At 44.4% G+C, this 14,289-nt stretch overlaps 1 protein-coding gene across 2 annotated transcripts in view; it reads left to right on the forward strand.

The window, feature by feature from the left end:
* The first annotated feature begins 4,943 nt into the window (after window positions 1-4,943).
* The window catches only part of LIN9 (lin-9 DREAM MuvB core complex component), a 39,467-nt gene continuing 30,121 nt past the window's right edge, over window positions 4,944-14,289 (forward strand). The window contains exons 1-2 of one of the 2 annotated variants that reach the window (XM_032683085.1): window positions 4,967-5,022; window positions 13,253-13,389. Coding sequence is in view for 1 of the 2 variants with exons in the window: in XM_032683084.1 (XP_032538975.1) it covers window positions 4,944-5,022 (79 nt within the window). In the remaining variant the exon portion in view is untranslated. Of the gene's footprint in view, window positions 5,023-13,252; window positions 13,390-14,289 lie in introns of both variants that reach the window. The other variant, XM_032683084.1, reaches the window with a different exon arrangement.

Here is a 14,289-nt window from a genome sequence, read left to right on the forward strand (position 1 = left end):
TTGATCCAACCCAAGCATCACAAGGAGTGCTTTACACTGTGCATGTAGTGCTCAGTTATGCAGCACAAGCAAGTACATCCCAAGCTGCCTCTAACCTTGCAGATATGGCAGGGGAAGATACAGAGGGACAGGACTTTCTGAAGAGGCAGCAGGAGCCCTTTGGGGTCTGTCGGAGAGCCCTGGTGTGGCTGTCCTGCAGTGAAATCTAATGTGAATTCAGGCACTGCTTCTCCTGCCAGTTTGTCCAGCCACAGAGTAGGATCTGCTCTCCTGAAAGCAGGCACTGGTGCTGCTGGAACCAGCATACAGGGAGCCTGTCCCCAGGGCCAGGCTGAGAAGAGAGCAGCATAATGACAACCACTGAAGTCGTTGCTTTTGGAGTACATGCACAGAGTGGAGCTGGATGAATAGGTAGACCCATTTCTGTCAAAAGCACTTGAAAGGAAGGAGTTGTCAAGACATTAGGTCCCATGACATCCTCTTCTTTTTTCAGGGAAGGCATGTTAAGGAATGGCTTCTGATCTAAATATTAAACTACCAAAAGCAGCAATCTATAAATATTTAACCTTTTTATCATTATTCAGCATGGCTGGAGGATCTGTTGTACAGTGGCTCACAAACATTTAGATAGTCCATGCAGTTTGTATGAATGCAGTTAATTGAAGGAAGCCAACCTAGGCTTACTGATTGGCAGTCAGTGTAAATTCTTTGTGACTTGCCTGAGCTCATGCAGCAAAGAAGTGGCTGAGGAAAAAAAGAGCTTAAGTCACCCAGCCTAGTATTTTAGCCATAAAACAATGACATTCTGCCCTCACCCCCCTTTGGTTTCTAATTAGAGAGAAGTGGGGGGGGAAAAAACCCCAAACAAATAATCTTGATACAAAAAAGACCTCTGGACACATCAAACTTTCTCAATACCATAAAGAGTTGTACTTATGTTCTTAAATGAGGCATGCAGTGTTTGTAACTACTGAGGTCTCTGCTTCCGCTTTTTTTCTGGAAGACTCCCTCTATGAATTCTGGGGACATAATGACCTAATTGTCTGCTGAAGTGTTATTGTAATCAATTTAAATCCCACTCAGTGTTTTGCTTAATTTGCTTTTATATATGTGGTGAGGCCCCTAACTTAGTACATTATACTCATACTCCTTCTGTTATGCCCACAGAAAAATAGTTTCCAGTGTTGTGGAGTACATGCATCTGAACAAGAGCTTGTGTGTGGTTTTACTTTCAAATTAACGCCAGGCTGCTTCTCCAGAAATGGTAATTTTGGAGATGCAGCAGCACCAATGAGAAGCAATGCAGATGTAGGTCCCAGCCAAGGTGAGTTGCTGTGATGAGTTTCGTTTGTTCCAGTGTGAAGGTACCTTGCAGACCTGTAGGCACTGCAGCTCCCTTCCACAGAAAGTGAGATACACAGGTACAATCTGAAGGCAAGAAGGAATGGCTTCCCAACAACTGAATGGGGGAACTACTGCTCTTCCCCCGCCCCCTCATTACAAAGTCTAATTTCATAACATGATTAATGCAGCAGGATTCAGACTTCGCAAGAAGAAGGTGCCTCAGTGACTAAAGAGCATGCTCTTCTGCCAGCTGTCTGTGCTTTTCTTCCTACTGCCAGGGCCTGCCTAGGGCAGATGAGAAAATGACACCCTAGCATCTGTCTCCTGTCCCCAGGATGCAGCACTACCTGCTCTGTGCTGACAAGACTCTGAATGCATTGGTTAGTAGGTGGTGTAATCCATGTCTTAATATCATCTGCAGCAATTAAGGGTAAATGGGAGCGTGGAAGTGCTTTCTGCAGCATTTCAGCGCACACCATTAGGAGCGGTTGCCCAACATGACCCTCAGTGAAAGCAAATGGCATCAGTGAAGCCAGTTTAAAGATCTCCCTCCAGCTGTGCTAAGCAGGTGAGTCAGCAGCACCTAATGGCAGGTTGTTGGCAATGAGCTCAGGTGGTTTTGGTCACCCTGCCTGTTTGTCAGAAGAGTTGTGCCATTTCCACGTCACCCAAGTGCAAACCACAAATTTGCCAGAATGGTAGAAGGCTGCACTGAAAACATGGTGTATTTGTGTGCACACTGTCAAATGGCCCTGGCCAGGGCTTTGTCAAACAGGGTCGTGTTTGTGTAACTTAGAAATAGCCTGCACATGAAAAATTAAAACCCAGAAAACATAGAGATACCGCAGCATTTATAAAAGGCCAAGATGTAAAAGGTCCTTTATAGCAGGAGTCATAATACAGTGTTGATTGTTGCCCTTTCAGCACAATGAATGGCAATAGCTTCTGTTAAATATTTTCCAAATGCAGCTGTTGGAATGAAATGAAATGGAGGAATACCCAGCATCACGCTGTTGAAAGCTGAATTCTACCATCTCACCTGGTAATTTTAAGATGATCAGCTGGAAGTATTTGGGGCAAGGCGAAATGTCTCTTAGCTTTTTAATCTGTTTTCTGGTTTTATCACCATCTACAAAGATGCCTGAAAGGCATTGGATTTTTTGGTTTCCTTTTTCCTTCCCCCTTCAGAAATTCAGGCTCTTGAGGGCTTTTGCAAAATGTGATTGTGTTGTAGAAAACTTTTCATCCCTCCCCTGAAAATCCCTTGCCTCAGTGAAAGCTCTAGCATCGGGGTGGCACTGGGCAACACTGCTTTCAGCCCAGCCAGACCTGATGACAAGGTTTACAAAGCACAGCAGTAAAAACCTCGCTGGTGATCAGTGTCTTCTGTCAACTGTGGAAGTCTCAGTGTCGCCACTCCTGGCTGAGCATTAACATACAGCTCTTGGAACAAGGCAAGCATAGCTGAAATACAGAAAAATATTAGTGCTGTTAACGCATTATTGTTTAGCTGAGCCTAGAAAGTCTGGTCCATGTCAGGCCTTTTGGGTGGTGGAGGTGTTTTATTAAAGGGGAAAATTGTGCAGGGTTTAATGTTTTGTATTTTTTTGTCTTTGAAGTAGCACAGATTACTTTTGTTGCTTTTTGTTATTAGCTTCATTAGTTTTATGCTTACACTGCTTTGCATTTGTCTGGTATAGCAGCTTTCTTTTGAGCTGTGCAGTATGTAAAGCTCTCACTGAAGTGTCTTAAGCCCTTTGGGGGCTAAGGAGAGGGAAGGCTGTTTTAACAGCCTTTCAGAATGACCTGAAAAAGGGGCTGAAATGCAAGCTAGGCTTTGTCTTTTCTTTTTACTCTTTTTTTTTTTTTTAACTCTGCTACAATGTACATGGAAAGCCCTGGGGGGAATTTCTAAAGGATTTTACTCAATTTGTTTCTTCGCTTAGAAACTCGCTTTTTCCCTCTTGAGCACAATGGATTTTATTTATTTATGTATTTAAAATTGTTTAGTAACATGACCTGTATCCTGCCCCTCTCAACCTGCCAGAGTGAGTTCGTTAGCAAATTAAAAACACAAATTAAACTCTATTCCTTGTCCCAAGATACATATTTTTTTATGTTTTGTAGAATATTTGGTTTCACTTAGGTGCTTTTAAAGAGGTGCAAACAGGCATAGCATCCATTTTGCATTACACCATTGTGCTGTTGGCAATATGTTTTAAGAGGTGACAGAGGCTTAGCCTTGACACTAAGATGTACTGTTGATTTATTTTGAAGCTCAATTTGCATTTTCATATATTTAAAAAAAAGGAAATTTGGTTGGTATAAGTAATAGTAGGTAGTGTTGTCAAAGCCCAACACATATGGAGAATCTGGTCCATTTAAGGCACTTGTGGTTCATGATAGTATCTCCATGTTTATATTTCTTGATGGATAAGCTTTAAAATTCACTGTGGTGCAGAGATCTAAGGAGGCTGCACCAAAAAAAAATCGGTACTGCTCAAAGGAAGCTTTCAGGGGTGTGAGATAAGAGGGCAGGCCAAGACAAGGAGCTTGTTGGGCAACAGCCACCCACGGTCAGGGGTTTGTTGGCTCTCCCTGGCACTGGGTGAGAACAAGTGAGACCTTGACCTTCAGGCCTTGGGCTCAGTGAGCGTTTCAGCTCCCTCCCAGGAGGAAGAGTGACACAGACTGTGACAGCGGGGCCAGGGCTGGCTGTGCTGGATTTGTTATCCCTTACTCCTCCCGGAACCTCAACTTTGCAGTCGTTTATGAAAAGCATAGACAAGGAAAAGAGGCAGAGTTTAGCAAAAAGTTATTAGTGAAGGAGGATGGATATAACACAGGGATTGCTTAAAGACATGTAGCTAACATGGCTACTTTGGGGTGACCCTTTGTGACAGCCTAGCTCCCCACCCTCCCTGCCAGTCACCTATTGCCCTTCATCTTTCATCATAACACGGACATGGAATTGTTGGCACAAGTCCAGAGGAAGGCCACGAGAAAGCTGGTGTTGTTCAGCCTGGAGAAGGCTGTGTGAAGACCTCGTATTCAGGCTTCCAGTATCTGAAGGGGGCCTACAGGGAAGCTGGAGAGGGACTTGTCATTAGGAACTCTAGTGACAGGACAAGGAGTAATGGGTACAAAACTACAACACTGAAAGGGGAAATTTAGGTTAGATACGAGGAAGAAATTCTTTACTGTGAGGGTGGTGAGACACACTGGCACACGTTGCCCAGAGAGGTTGTTGATGCCTAATTCCTGGAAGGGTTCAAGCCAGGTTCGATGGCCTCTGAGCAACCCGGTCTAGTGGCTGGTGTCCCTGCCCATGGCAGGAGGGGCTGGGGTCAGGTGATCTCTTAAGGTCCATTCCAACTCCTTAACTACGATGGTCCCACCAGGCTCCAGGCGGCCCGCGGGGGGAACCGCACGGTTCCTGTGACAAGCGCTGTGCCCCTTTCCCGCCCGCCAGGCACCCCCCGGGACGGGGGCGCGGGACGAGCGGGACCCGCCGCCCCTTCCCCTCAGAGCGCGCGGCTCCGCCCGCCCCGCCCCGCGCGCGCGCCCGCCGCGCGCCCGGCCCCGTCTCCTCCCCCAGAATGCCCCGCGCCAGGCAGCCTTTGAAAAAGCGGCGCGGCTCGTTCAAGATGGCGGAGCTGGATCAGCTGCCTGACGAGAGTGAGTAGGGACCGGTGCCCCCGCTCCCGCCGCCCCCTCGCCCCGCCGGGACACCTGCGCTGCGCCCCCGCCGCCCGCCCGCCCTTCTCCTTCCCTCCCTCCCGCCGCGGGCGCCGTGCGGGGCCGGAGCCCGAGCCTCCTCCCTGGAAATCGGGCCGGCCCGGCCCCCCCGCCACCGCCGCCGCCGCCCCTCCCGGGCGAGGCCCCGGCCCGGGCGGCGGGCGGGGAGCTCCGTCCTGAGGGTGCGACCCCCTCTGCCCCCGGGAGTGCCGGGGCTGGGCCTCCCGCCCCGCCCGGGCGGCACCTGCCGGGCGTGCGGGGCGGGCAGCGGGAGCCGGGCGGGGCGCGGTGACAGCCCGCCCTGCCCGCGGGGGTCGGGGCACTGCGGGGGAAGGGGCGTCCTGTCCCGGGGAAGGGGTGAGCGGCTCCCCGCTCCTGCCCCTGCTGTCGCCCTCGGGGGCAAGGAGGGCTCGCGTGTTCATAGCCCGTGCTGTGCACGGTGCGAGCAGCTCCGCGGGGCGGGGGGTCAGGGCGTGCGTCGGGGGGTCACCGATAAATGCGCAGGGAAGAGCTCGGAGACCCTGTGTTGTGTGTCAGCACATGAAAGCTGGCTGTATAGGAAGACAGTATGTAGGCATTTGTTTTCATACATGCAGATCTGTAGATCTGCACCTCGAGTGCTGTGTCCAGTTCTGGGCCCCTCAATTCAGGAAGGATGTGGAGGTGCTGGGGCAGGTCCAGAGAAGGGTAGCGAAGCTGGCGAAGGGTCTGGAGCAAAAGTCCTATGAGGAGCAGCTGAGGGAGCTGGGGCTTTTTAGCCTGGAGCAGAGGAGGCTTAGGGGAGTCTTTATTGTTCTCCACAACTACCTGAAAGGAGGCTGTAGCAAGGTGAGTGTCAGTCTCTTCTCCCAGGCAGCCAGCGACTGGATGGAGAGGACACAGTCTCAAGCTGTGCCAGGGGAGGTTTAGGTTGGACACTATGAGGAATTTCTTCACTGAAGGGGTGATTGGACATTGGAATGTACTGCCCAGGGAGGTGATGGAATCACCATCTCTGGAGGTGTATAAGGAAAGACTGGACGTGGTACTTGGTGCCATGGTCTAGTTGACATGGTGGTGTTCAGTCATAGGTTGGACTCAATGATCTTGGAGGTGTTTTCCAACCTAATTGATTCTATCATCTCCATAGGGTTTGTGTGGATGTTGTTTTCAATGAGCATGAGGATTAGATAAAAACTTAGTGTAGGTGAAAACCACGTGTGTTGCTGTGTATATGGATTCGTGCACATAATACTTAAGTGTTACAGAAGAGAAAATTATTCAATGTAAAATGTGTATGCATGCTACCTCGATGTGCTCTTACAAACTGTCAACTCATGCCAAGTTAAAACTAGGGCATTTGTAGCTTCAATAACTGCACACAGTGGGGTAGACGTATTTTTGGTGATGGTGTTCTGTGGATCACCATGTGAGTTCATGAACATACCAACTCTTTCCATATCCAAAGATTCTCAGGGGGAGGTGACTCAAAGTGGAAATCTTGCTTCTGGCTACTCTGTGTGGGTCTTTGTTACAACTCCAACAACTGTCAGGAGAAAAATTGGTTAGTGTGCCCACGTGGCTGGTGCAATTGTGTTAACAGAACAGATTTATGAAGGGTCATAATAAATTAAGGATAGAACTGACACTCTCAATTTAGTGTAGCTCAGTCACATATCAATCAGACTTTAAATGTGGTACAGCATACAAGTCAAGGACCAGTTGACAAGATCATAGTTAGTAATTAGCAGCAGTTTGTTGCTTATTGAATGAAGTTTCCTTCTTCACTAGAGTGAGCAGTGTTTAAGTTACTGTTCCACCTGCTTTCCAGGGAAGGCACTGTCCGTTTCAAGGAGTTAATGTGAAGTAGGGAAAATAACTTTTTTGTCTCTACCACATTTATATTGCCTACAGTGGCACCAGGAAGATTTGACAGGTCTGTTGCTTCACCTATAGTAGATCCTGTAATAGTGTGACTCAGTTTCCCTTAGGATTGGGCTATCCTGGAGACTCTTGCCAGCAGTATCACTGGTACAGTCTCTGCTTGGCAGGTGAAGCAGACAGTGTGTGTATTTGAGAAGGTAATAAGCTACTACTGTGTTGACTTGGCCCTAAGGTTTGTATTTACCTAAGTTTGGTGCAAGTAAGGGATGTTTTCTGTCAGATAGGGAGCTTCATGTTTTCTATAGTGTAGTGAACTGCTAGAAATGTGAAAGTTTTGAAATGTGTTTGCCTCGTGCTTCTATCCAGTTTTGGTGATCTGTATGTTTTCAAATTACACTGTTACCATACATAGTTCTTTCATTTCCAGTCCTATACTTAAAGTGAGGATGTAAACTTAATCCTCACTGATTTAACACTAACTTCAATCTGCAGCTTAATTTATACGGGATAGTAACAGTAAACATTGCAGAGTTGATTTTGGAATCTTCTATAGTGGTGTAAAAATAAGTTCCTGGAAAAGTTAGAATAGTTCATGGCTAACAGACTTTCAGATTTACGTATCATACCTGTGAATTTTCTCCAGCATAGTTTATAGTAGACCATAACTGAGTTTTCATGTAAAAGGAATTATAAGTAAACAGCATACTCAGCGACAAGAAAACCGAAATTTTGCTGTTATGGTAAGAACCATGCAGTTTCACTTTCAGATTGGATATCTGATGAAGTGGAATTTGTCCCAGAGTATTTTAATAGCACCTACTTGCCCTCTTGTCAGGTTCTGTAATGCAGCTGGACAGTGACTGTTCCTTAACTGAGGAAGGAGATGAATGTAATGCACATAGTTGTCTCTGCCAGACTGCAGAGGTGATGGGTGTCAACGTGTTCAGCTTTGCTGTTGTCTCATTCTTCTCTAAAGCTGATATTCTGACCTTTTGAAACGATAAGAGGGTTCACACTGACAGCCTAAAAAATGAAGATGGCAGTGCATATTTTTACGTGCATTTCTTGTAGTTGAGGCCTTTTCTTAGTAGGGCTGCCAAGGAAGAGGGATGTAGTAACTCAGGATGCAACAAAGTGCTGTGAAGAAAGAACAATGCTGTGGCAAATCCTCTGTATTAAAGGTCTCAATTGCAAAAGTACTTCCAATACTAATAATTGGATTCATATTTTGAAGACAAAATTTGATTCTGCAGACTGTTGGGTTGGTGCCCAACGAGTGACTAATTTTAGTCAATGCATTTTTTTCCCCTCTTCTTATCTCCTGGTAACTTTTCAGCGGAGGTAAATGGTGGGCAGCCTTACTGCTGCAGACCAGATGGCTTTTTCTCTCTGTGTCAGAAGAGGGAAACAGTTGATTGTATTGGAGTGTACATAATATTGCCCTGTCTCTTGCTCCTCGTAATAGCAATCTTATTTGTGGATTACTTGGTTATGAAGTTCACACAGAGGAGCTGAGGTGGGGCTCTGATAAAGCAGATGTGACTGGAAGATTGTCCTGGTGCCGGTGGAGGCAGAGCTCTGCAGACACAGCGCAGGCAAAGCTGCGTCGTGGTGCGTCCTTTGGCACCACGAGCTGGTCTCAGGGAGGAGGATGCCTGGAATTGGCTCTGTAAAAGTGAGGATGAGCTCCCATTTTTGACAGAAATGAAAGGATGCTTAGCCAGCTCAGGGATCAGGAGCACGGGGCCAGCGGTGAACCACTGTACAATGTGTCTGCGTTGTGTGGGGGCAAACACCAACGATGAGCAGGTGGTTGGAGAAAGGAGCCAGACTGCAGAGGTGATTGGTGTCAAAGTGTTCAACTTTTACAGTACAAATACTGTTATTGCCAAATGCCATGTATTGCTAAGACATCACTGGTTCTAGGGATCTGTGTTTTAGGACAGAAGGGAAGGGGGCCTTTTATCCCATGGGCGGGGGCTGCAGCATAAGAGCGGCACTTTGTGCAGAAGTTGTTCTCTTTAGCCCCAGTACAACCTTATACCGTGGTTCACAGGCACCCTGCCCCTACATAACCAGGTGCTCTGGCTGTGTTCTGATGCGTTCCTAGATAGCTGCAGGAAGGATATGGCACACCTCTTGCCGCTTTGGTTTTCCAGTCCCAAGGCGCCATGAGCCTAACACTGCTGTGCTCTGGATGTTTGAGGTAAAAAGTCAGCAGAACCGTGTGAGATCACAGCATTTGGGAGAAGGCTCCAGATTAGTTTTGTGGCTCCTATATAGTACCCAAACCGAATACTTTACAGTGCTGCATACCTTTAAAATTGTATGTTACCATGGTATCAGCGGATTGTCCCTTATGAGAACAGTGTTTCAAAAAGAGGGCTTTGTTATTGTGGTTATTGTCTGCACAAGTCCTGCAGAAGGGTTTACGTGGCTGAAAAATTTACTTCCATCCAGTCGTTAAATCAGGGTTTGGAAATACACATATGTTAGTTTATTAGAGGGCTCATAATGTGAGGGAAATACTGACTCATGCTTGAAGCAAAAAGTTATATTCATTTAAATTATTCATTTATTTACCTCTTCAACAAACACAAAGTTTCAGGGAAGCTTTAAAAGCTCCCCTAAGCCTCTTTTCCCTCTGATGTGTGCTTTTTATTTTCTAAGTTTTCCTGAATAAGCTATCCTAATAGTGCCCAATCATTTGAGATACTTCCTCTTTTGAAACAGCTTGTGCTGTGCTTGTGTAGATGAATGATCTCTTGGAGGGTTAATGACTCAGTCTATAGTAAAGACTTACGTTTTTCCCTTCTTCTCCATGAGTTTCCTCTGTCACACCATTTTTCGTGCTGTCAGTGTAGTTTAATTACATAGGGTTTTGAGGTAGTCATGCAACCAGTGCTAAAATAACTGCTCACCTGTGCAAATTTAGACAAAGGAGCGTAATAGTCTGGAGAGGAAAGCCTTTACATTATGTAACTGCTTATCTGGATCCTAGAATTTTCTGTATTGATTTAGATACAGATTTGTCCCCACACATTAGTAAGATCAGTAGCTATGGAACATCCCTGTGGTTACTTGTAACATTTATTATCAAAATTATAATAATTGTTACAAGATCCTTATTAAAAAATATGAAAACATTTTCAATAATGTAATATGTTTGTCTGTGATCCTGTTTAGATTTTAAGGTCAGCAGTTGAGAAGCCGTATTTAAACTCCTTTGCTTCATGTTAGTATTGAAAATATACATCAGGGCATCTGCAACTGCCCATATTGAATTGTGGTTGAACTCCTCCTCTGTGGTTCAGTTATGGTGTTTCCAAATGAACAGCAATAGGTACTTGTTTTTAAACTTAAACCTGACTTTAATCTTTTAAGGTAACAGCTTTTGTGCTTTTCTCCCATGCCTCAAAGCCTATGGCCACATCAGAAATACTTTTGGAGGGCAAAATATCAGAGATCCTTTTAAAGTCTGTTCATAAGGCTTCTAGAGCAGTTAGGTTTTTTTAAGTTCTCTTCATTGCAATGTTCTGAACGTCCTCCCCTGTGCTGGGAGAAGGAGGCTGGGGCTGGAGGAAGGATTCCTGGTGACTGTGTGTGCTCGGAGGGAGCGGCGGTTCAGGACTGGAGGAGCTGTCCACCCGCAGGAACCCACGCTGGCTGCTGCTGAAGCCCATTGGTTTCTAACAAGCCAAGTGTGAAAACATGAGGACCCTTATCACACTAGGCTTGGCAAAGCTGGGGTTATTTTAATGTTTTTTTCCCCCCCCCCCCCCCAATTTGGTGTTACGTGGACTTCACGAAAATCACTTCTTGCGAGTGTTATAAAACACATAAATACACTTGTTCCTGACTCTTACTTACTGATGAGCTTCCTGTTATCATACTATTTAATATCTCATAATCTAGCACAGTTATTTTTATTGCACCACATCTGTGGTGCACATATTTTACAGAATCATTGGGGGGTTTATAATGGCCAGGAAAGGCCATTATAATCATCTTAGATTCTTCATTAAGCATGCTACGATACTTGTTTGGAATTTCTGTGCACCACTTCCACGCTTCCTTTTTAGCTATAGTCTTCTCTTTAAAAATATATGTGAAATTGGTGTTTAGGATTTTGAATTATAGGGAGCTCAACATGCCCTTTCTTGGTATAGTTACCCAAAATCTGTTAAACTTTGCATTCATTGCTAACCTGAACTTATCCAGTGTGATTTTTTTAAAAAATAGGTCTAGTTGTGCCTTTCCTGTAGGGTGTAGAGCTGCTTACCCGTCTGAATTATCTTCTTTGTGGATACTTCTGATCAGTGACAATCTTGACCTTCTTTGGGAAGAACAAGATTGGAGCATCTTAACTTTCTTGCAATAAGGCAAGTTTTTAGATCTTGAATTTTTTTTCTCCGATCTCTTCTGAATCCTTTCCTAATTTTTCAGACTTAGTCAAGTGTGAATACTGTATTCAGGTAATTAATTTTCTAACAACATATACCAAGCAATACTCAGTAGGGTACTGAGACGAGACTAAGCCAATTGTACAGTTCACACTGGAATAGTGTGCCAGTGTAGCCTACTGAAAACAGGCCTTCTAATTCCTGAGCCACTGCTGTGCTGAGCTGGCTGTACTTCCTCCCTAGGTTGAGGGGTTTTTTTTACTCTCAGTGTTAATAAAGGCACCTCCGAGATCCTTTGAACCAGGAGGAGCTGGAAGTAGATTTTGGTTGTAATACCCTAAATGATTCATAGGCCTGATTTCTTCCTTTCCACCCATTTGTTTTTTGAAGTGTTTCTGGAAATGAAATCTGTGTCATTGTCATTATAGATATTTACATTCAAGTGTGTGTGTGTGTATTCTAATTTAATCTTTGTTTATAATTAAAATGCAGGTTAAAAAGACTGCCTGTGATTATATATTTGTTATTCAGAACAGGAGTATACATGACTATTGGCATTTAATGTGAGACTGAGATATTATAAATGTAATCATTATTTAAACTAAAATATGGGATAGTTTTAATAAACAATAAAACTTAGTAAGCTTAATAAATCTGTCTTGCATCACATCACAACTTTTATACTTCCTGAAGTGCTTCTATCTGTATTAAACATTGATTGTTTTTTATTGTAGCACAGTATTGCTTAGATCATCATCCTACTTTGCTGGTTTTGTGGCCCTGGTAGTATGTACAGTACTGCCAAACTAAATGGAAAAAGTAGGGAGATGTACTGTATTCCTAGAAGTTTGGTGTTGTTGCAGATACCCCCTAAAATCAGTGTAGAAGAACTTGACAAGAAAAGCCATGTTGTATCATATTATTGCCTTTCTGGTAAAATTAAGCTTCTGGACATCTCCATTGTCATTTTGATGTCCTAAAGCTTTAAGCTACAAAACTGTTGGTGTTAATTTTCTGTGCCTTCTTACATTAAAATAGTTTAGTTTAACTTTTGAACTTCCATCGATCAGGAATTTCTTTTTTGGACACTTGTATTCCTAAATAGATATGCCCTGGTTACATTACTTTAATTGCAGGTTAAGTGAAAACAGATGAGCAGCCCTGTTCTAGGATGTCTGTTGAAGATTAAAGGTCGTGTGTGGAAAACTCCTTGGCAACTAAAGCTGTTTTGGAGTGGTAATCTTATAAAGCTCTAAGGTGGCACATAACCTTCTGTGTTCATCACCTCTTTACATGTTGTTTCTGATGCCAGTGCTCTCATGCCCTGCTCTGCTGGCCCATCATCAGCCTCAGAGGTGAAGCATCAGGGTTAGCAAAGCATCTCAGGCACTTCAGCTGTGAGATTGACACCACCCCCAAATAAAGCTTTGCTGCCTGTTGCTGAGGTTTTTCTTTTGCATTGTTGACATATTCACACTAGACTGAATTCATTGAACTTGATTCACATGAGGAAGATAGTGAGAAAAAGAGGAAAATGACTGTATGTTTGGTCTTACAAATGAAGTGGCTGAGATCTTTCAGAGCAGTGATCTGTTCTGGAAAGGCAGCATCTCCATTTGACAGTCCTGATGACCCTGCTCCTGCCTCTCCATCCTCAATGACATGTACTTTTCCCGTGTTCTTAAACTGCATATACTGCATGTACTTACTTATCTCTGCACACATTTCCCACCATCCCCTATATAAATTTGGGGGACACAGTAGTTCTTTATTGTTCTTACTGTTACAGTTCAGGGCTGTTTATTCTTGGTTGATAGCAGAGGACCCATGTGCAAGCATGGTGTACGGTATTGGATTTCTAGCATAAAATTTAAAAAAAATCTTGTGATACCTTTAACATACAGCTTAGTTTCAAGACCTGAGTTCACTGTGAATCAGATCATCATAGAAGCATGTTCCTATACCTGTGGCTGATAGGTCCCCAGCCCAACAAAGCTGATACATCAGAAAAGAAATGTGCAAGAACAACAGTATAGCCCAGGTGTGTCATCTTGGTTTTGACGTGTAACTCCATATGTGTTAGCTGTAGATTTGAACAGCTTGGGAGATACTGGGGTGGAGGCCCTCTAAACCACCAGGGAGTCAAAACTAGTTCCCTTTCATATCTTAAACTCTTTTTTTAATCTTTTGGGGAAAAAAAATAGTAACTTTCTTTTTTCAACTGAAGTTTGGTTTGAGGTTTTTTGGTAGCACACGGCATAATAAAATAGCAAACAAAATACTATGATGAAGGAATAAGGAATGTAGGGAGGTTTTTTGCTGTTGCTGCTCCTGTATTCTCTTCAACAGTCCAGCCCAACCCAAAATGCTTGGTTCCCTGGAAAGGGACAATGTTTCTTCTTTTGGCTCTCTGATATTCCCTGGAAGGGATCCTCTAAGAGGCAAATATCTCTGGCACTAGTGGGGTTAGGAGCTAGATAAAGGGCAACCACAAGAAAAGGAATTTCTGGACCTTTGAAGTCAGAAAGTTGTTGGAACAGCAAACAGAAGCTGAAAGAGGGAGTGGAGAAAGTGAGAGGAAAAAACGTTTGCCATACTGGACCATAACTGGAAAGATAAAGTTGACTTGAGGGAAAAGCATGAATCTGCATTGTCATGCAGAAATATCTTTCCCCTCTGCTAATGCAGCTGCTTCAAACATCTCATTCTTAGAGAGAGATTTGAAAATTCCAGGGCTTGAATGGCCAGTGTTGTCAGGCCCAGTTTTGTTTTTCCTGGCCCAGGAGCATTGCAGAGGTCCTAGAGATGCAGTGGAAGGGGAATAGTGAAATTCTGATGTATTTATTGCACCATTTGAACAGTTTGAGCAAACTAACGGTCCTGTCTGCATTTGAGATCTGAATCTGTTGCTTTTCTTAATAAAGTGGTACCACCAGGGGGC

Source organism: Chiroxiphia lanceolata, chromosome 3, assembly GCF_009829145.1.
Source record: "Chiroxiphia lanceolata isolate bChiLan1 chromosome 3, bChiLan1.pri, whole genome shotgun sequence".
In the NCBI taxonomy this organism is placed as follows: domain Eukaryota; kingdom Metazoa; phylum Chordata; class Aves; order Passeriformes; family Pipridae; genus Chiroxiphia; species Chiroxiphia lanceolata.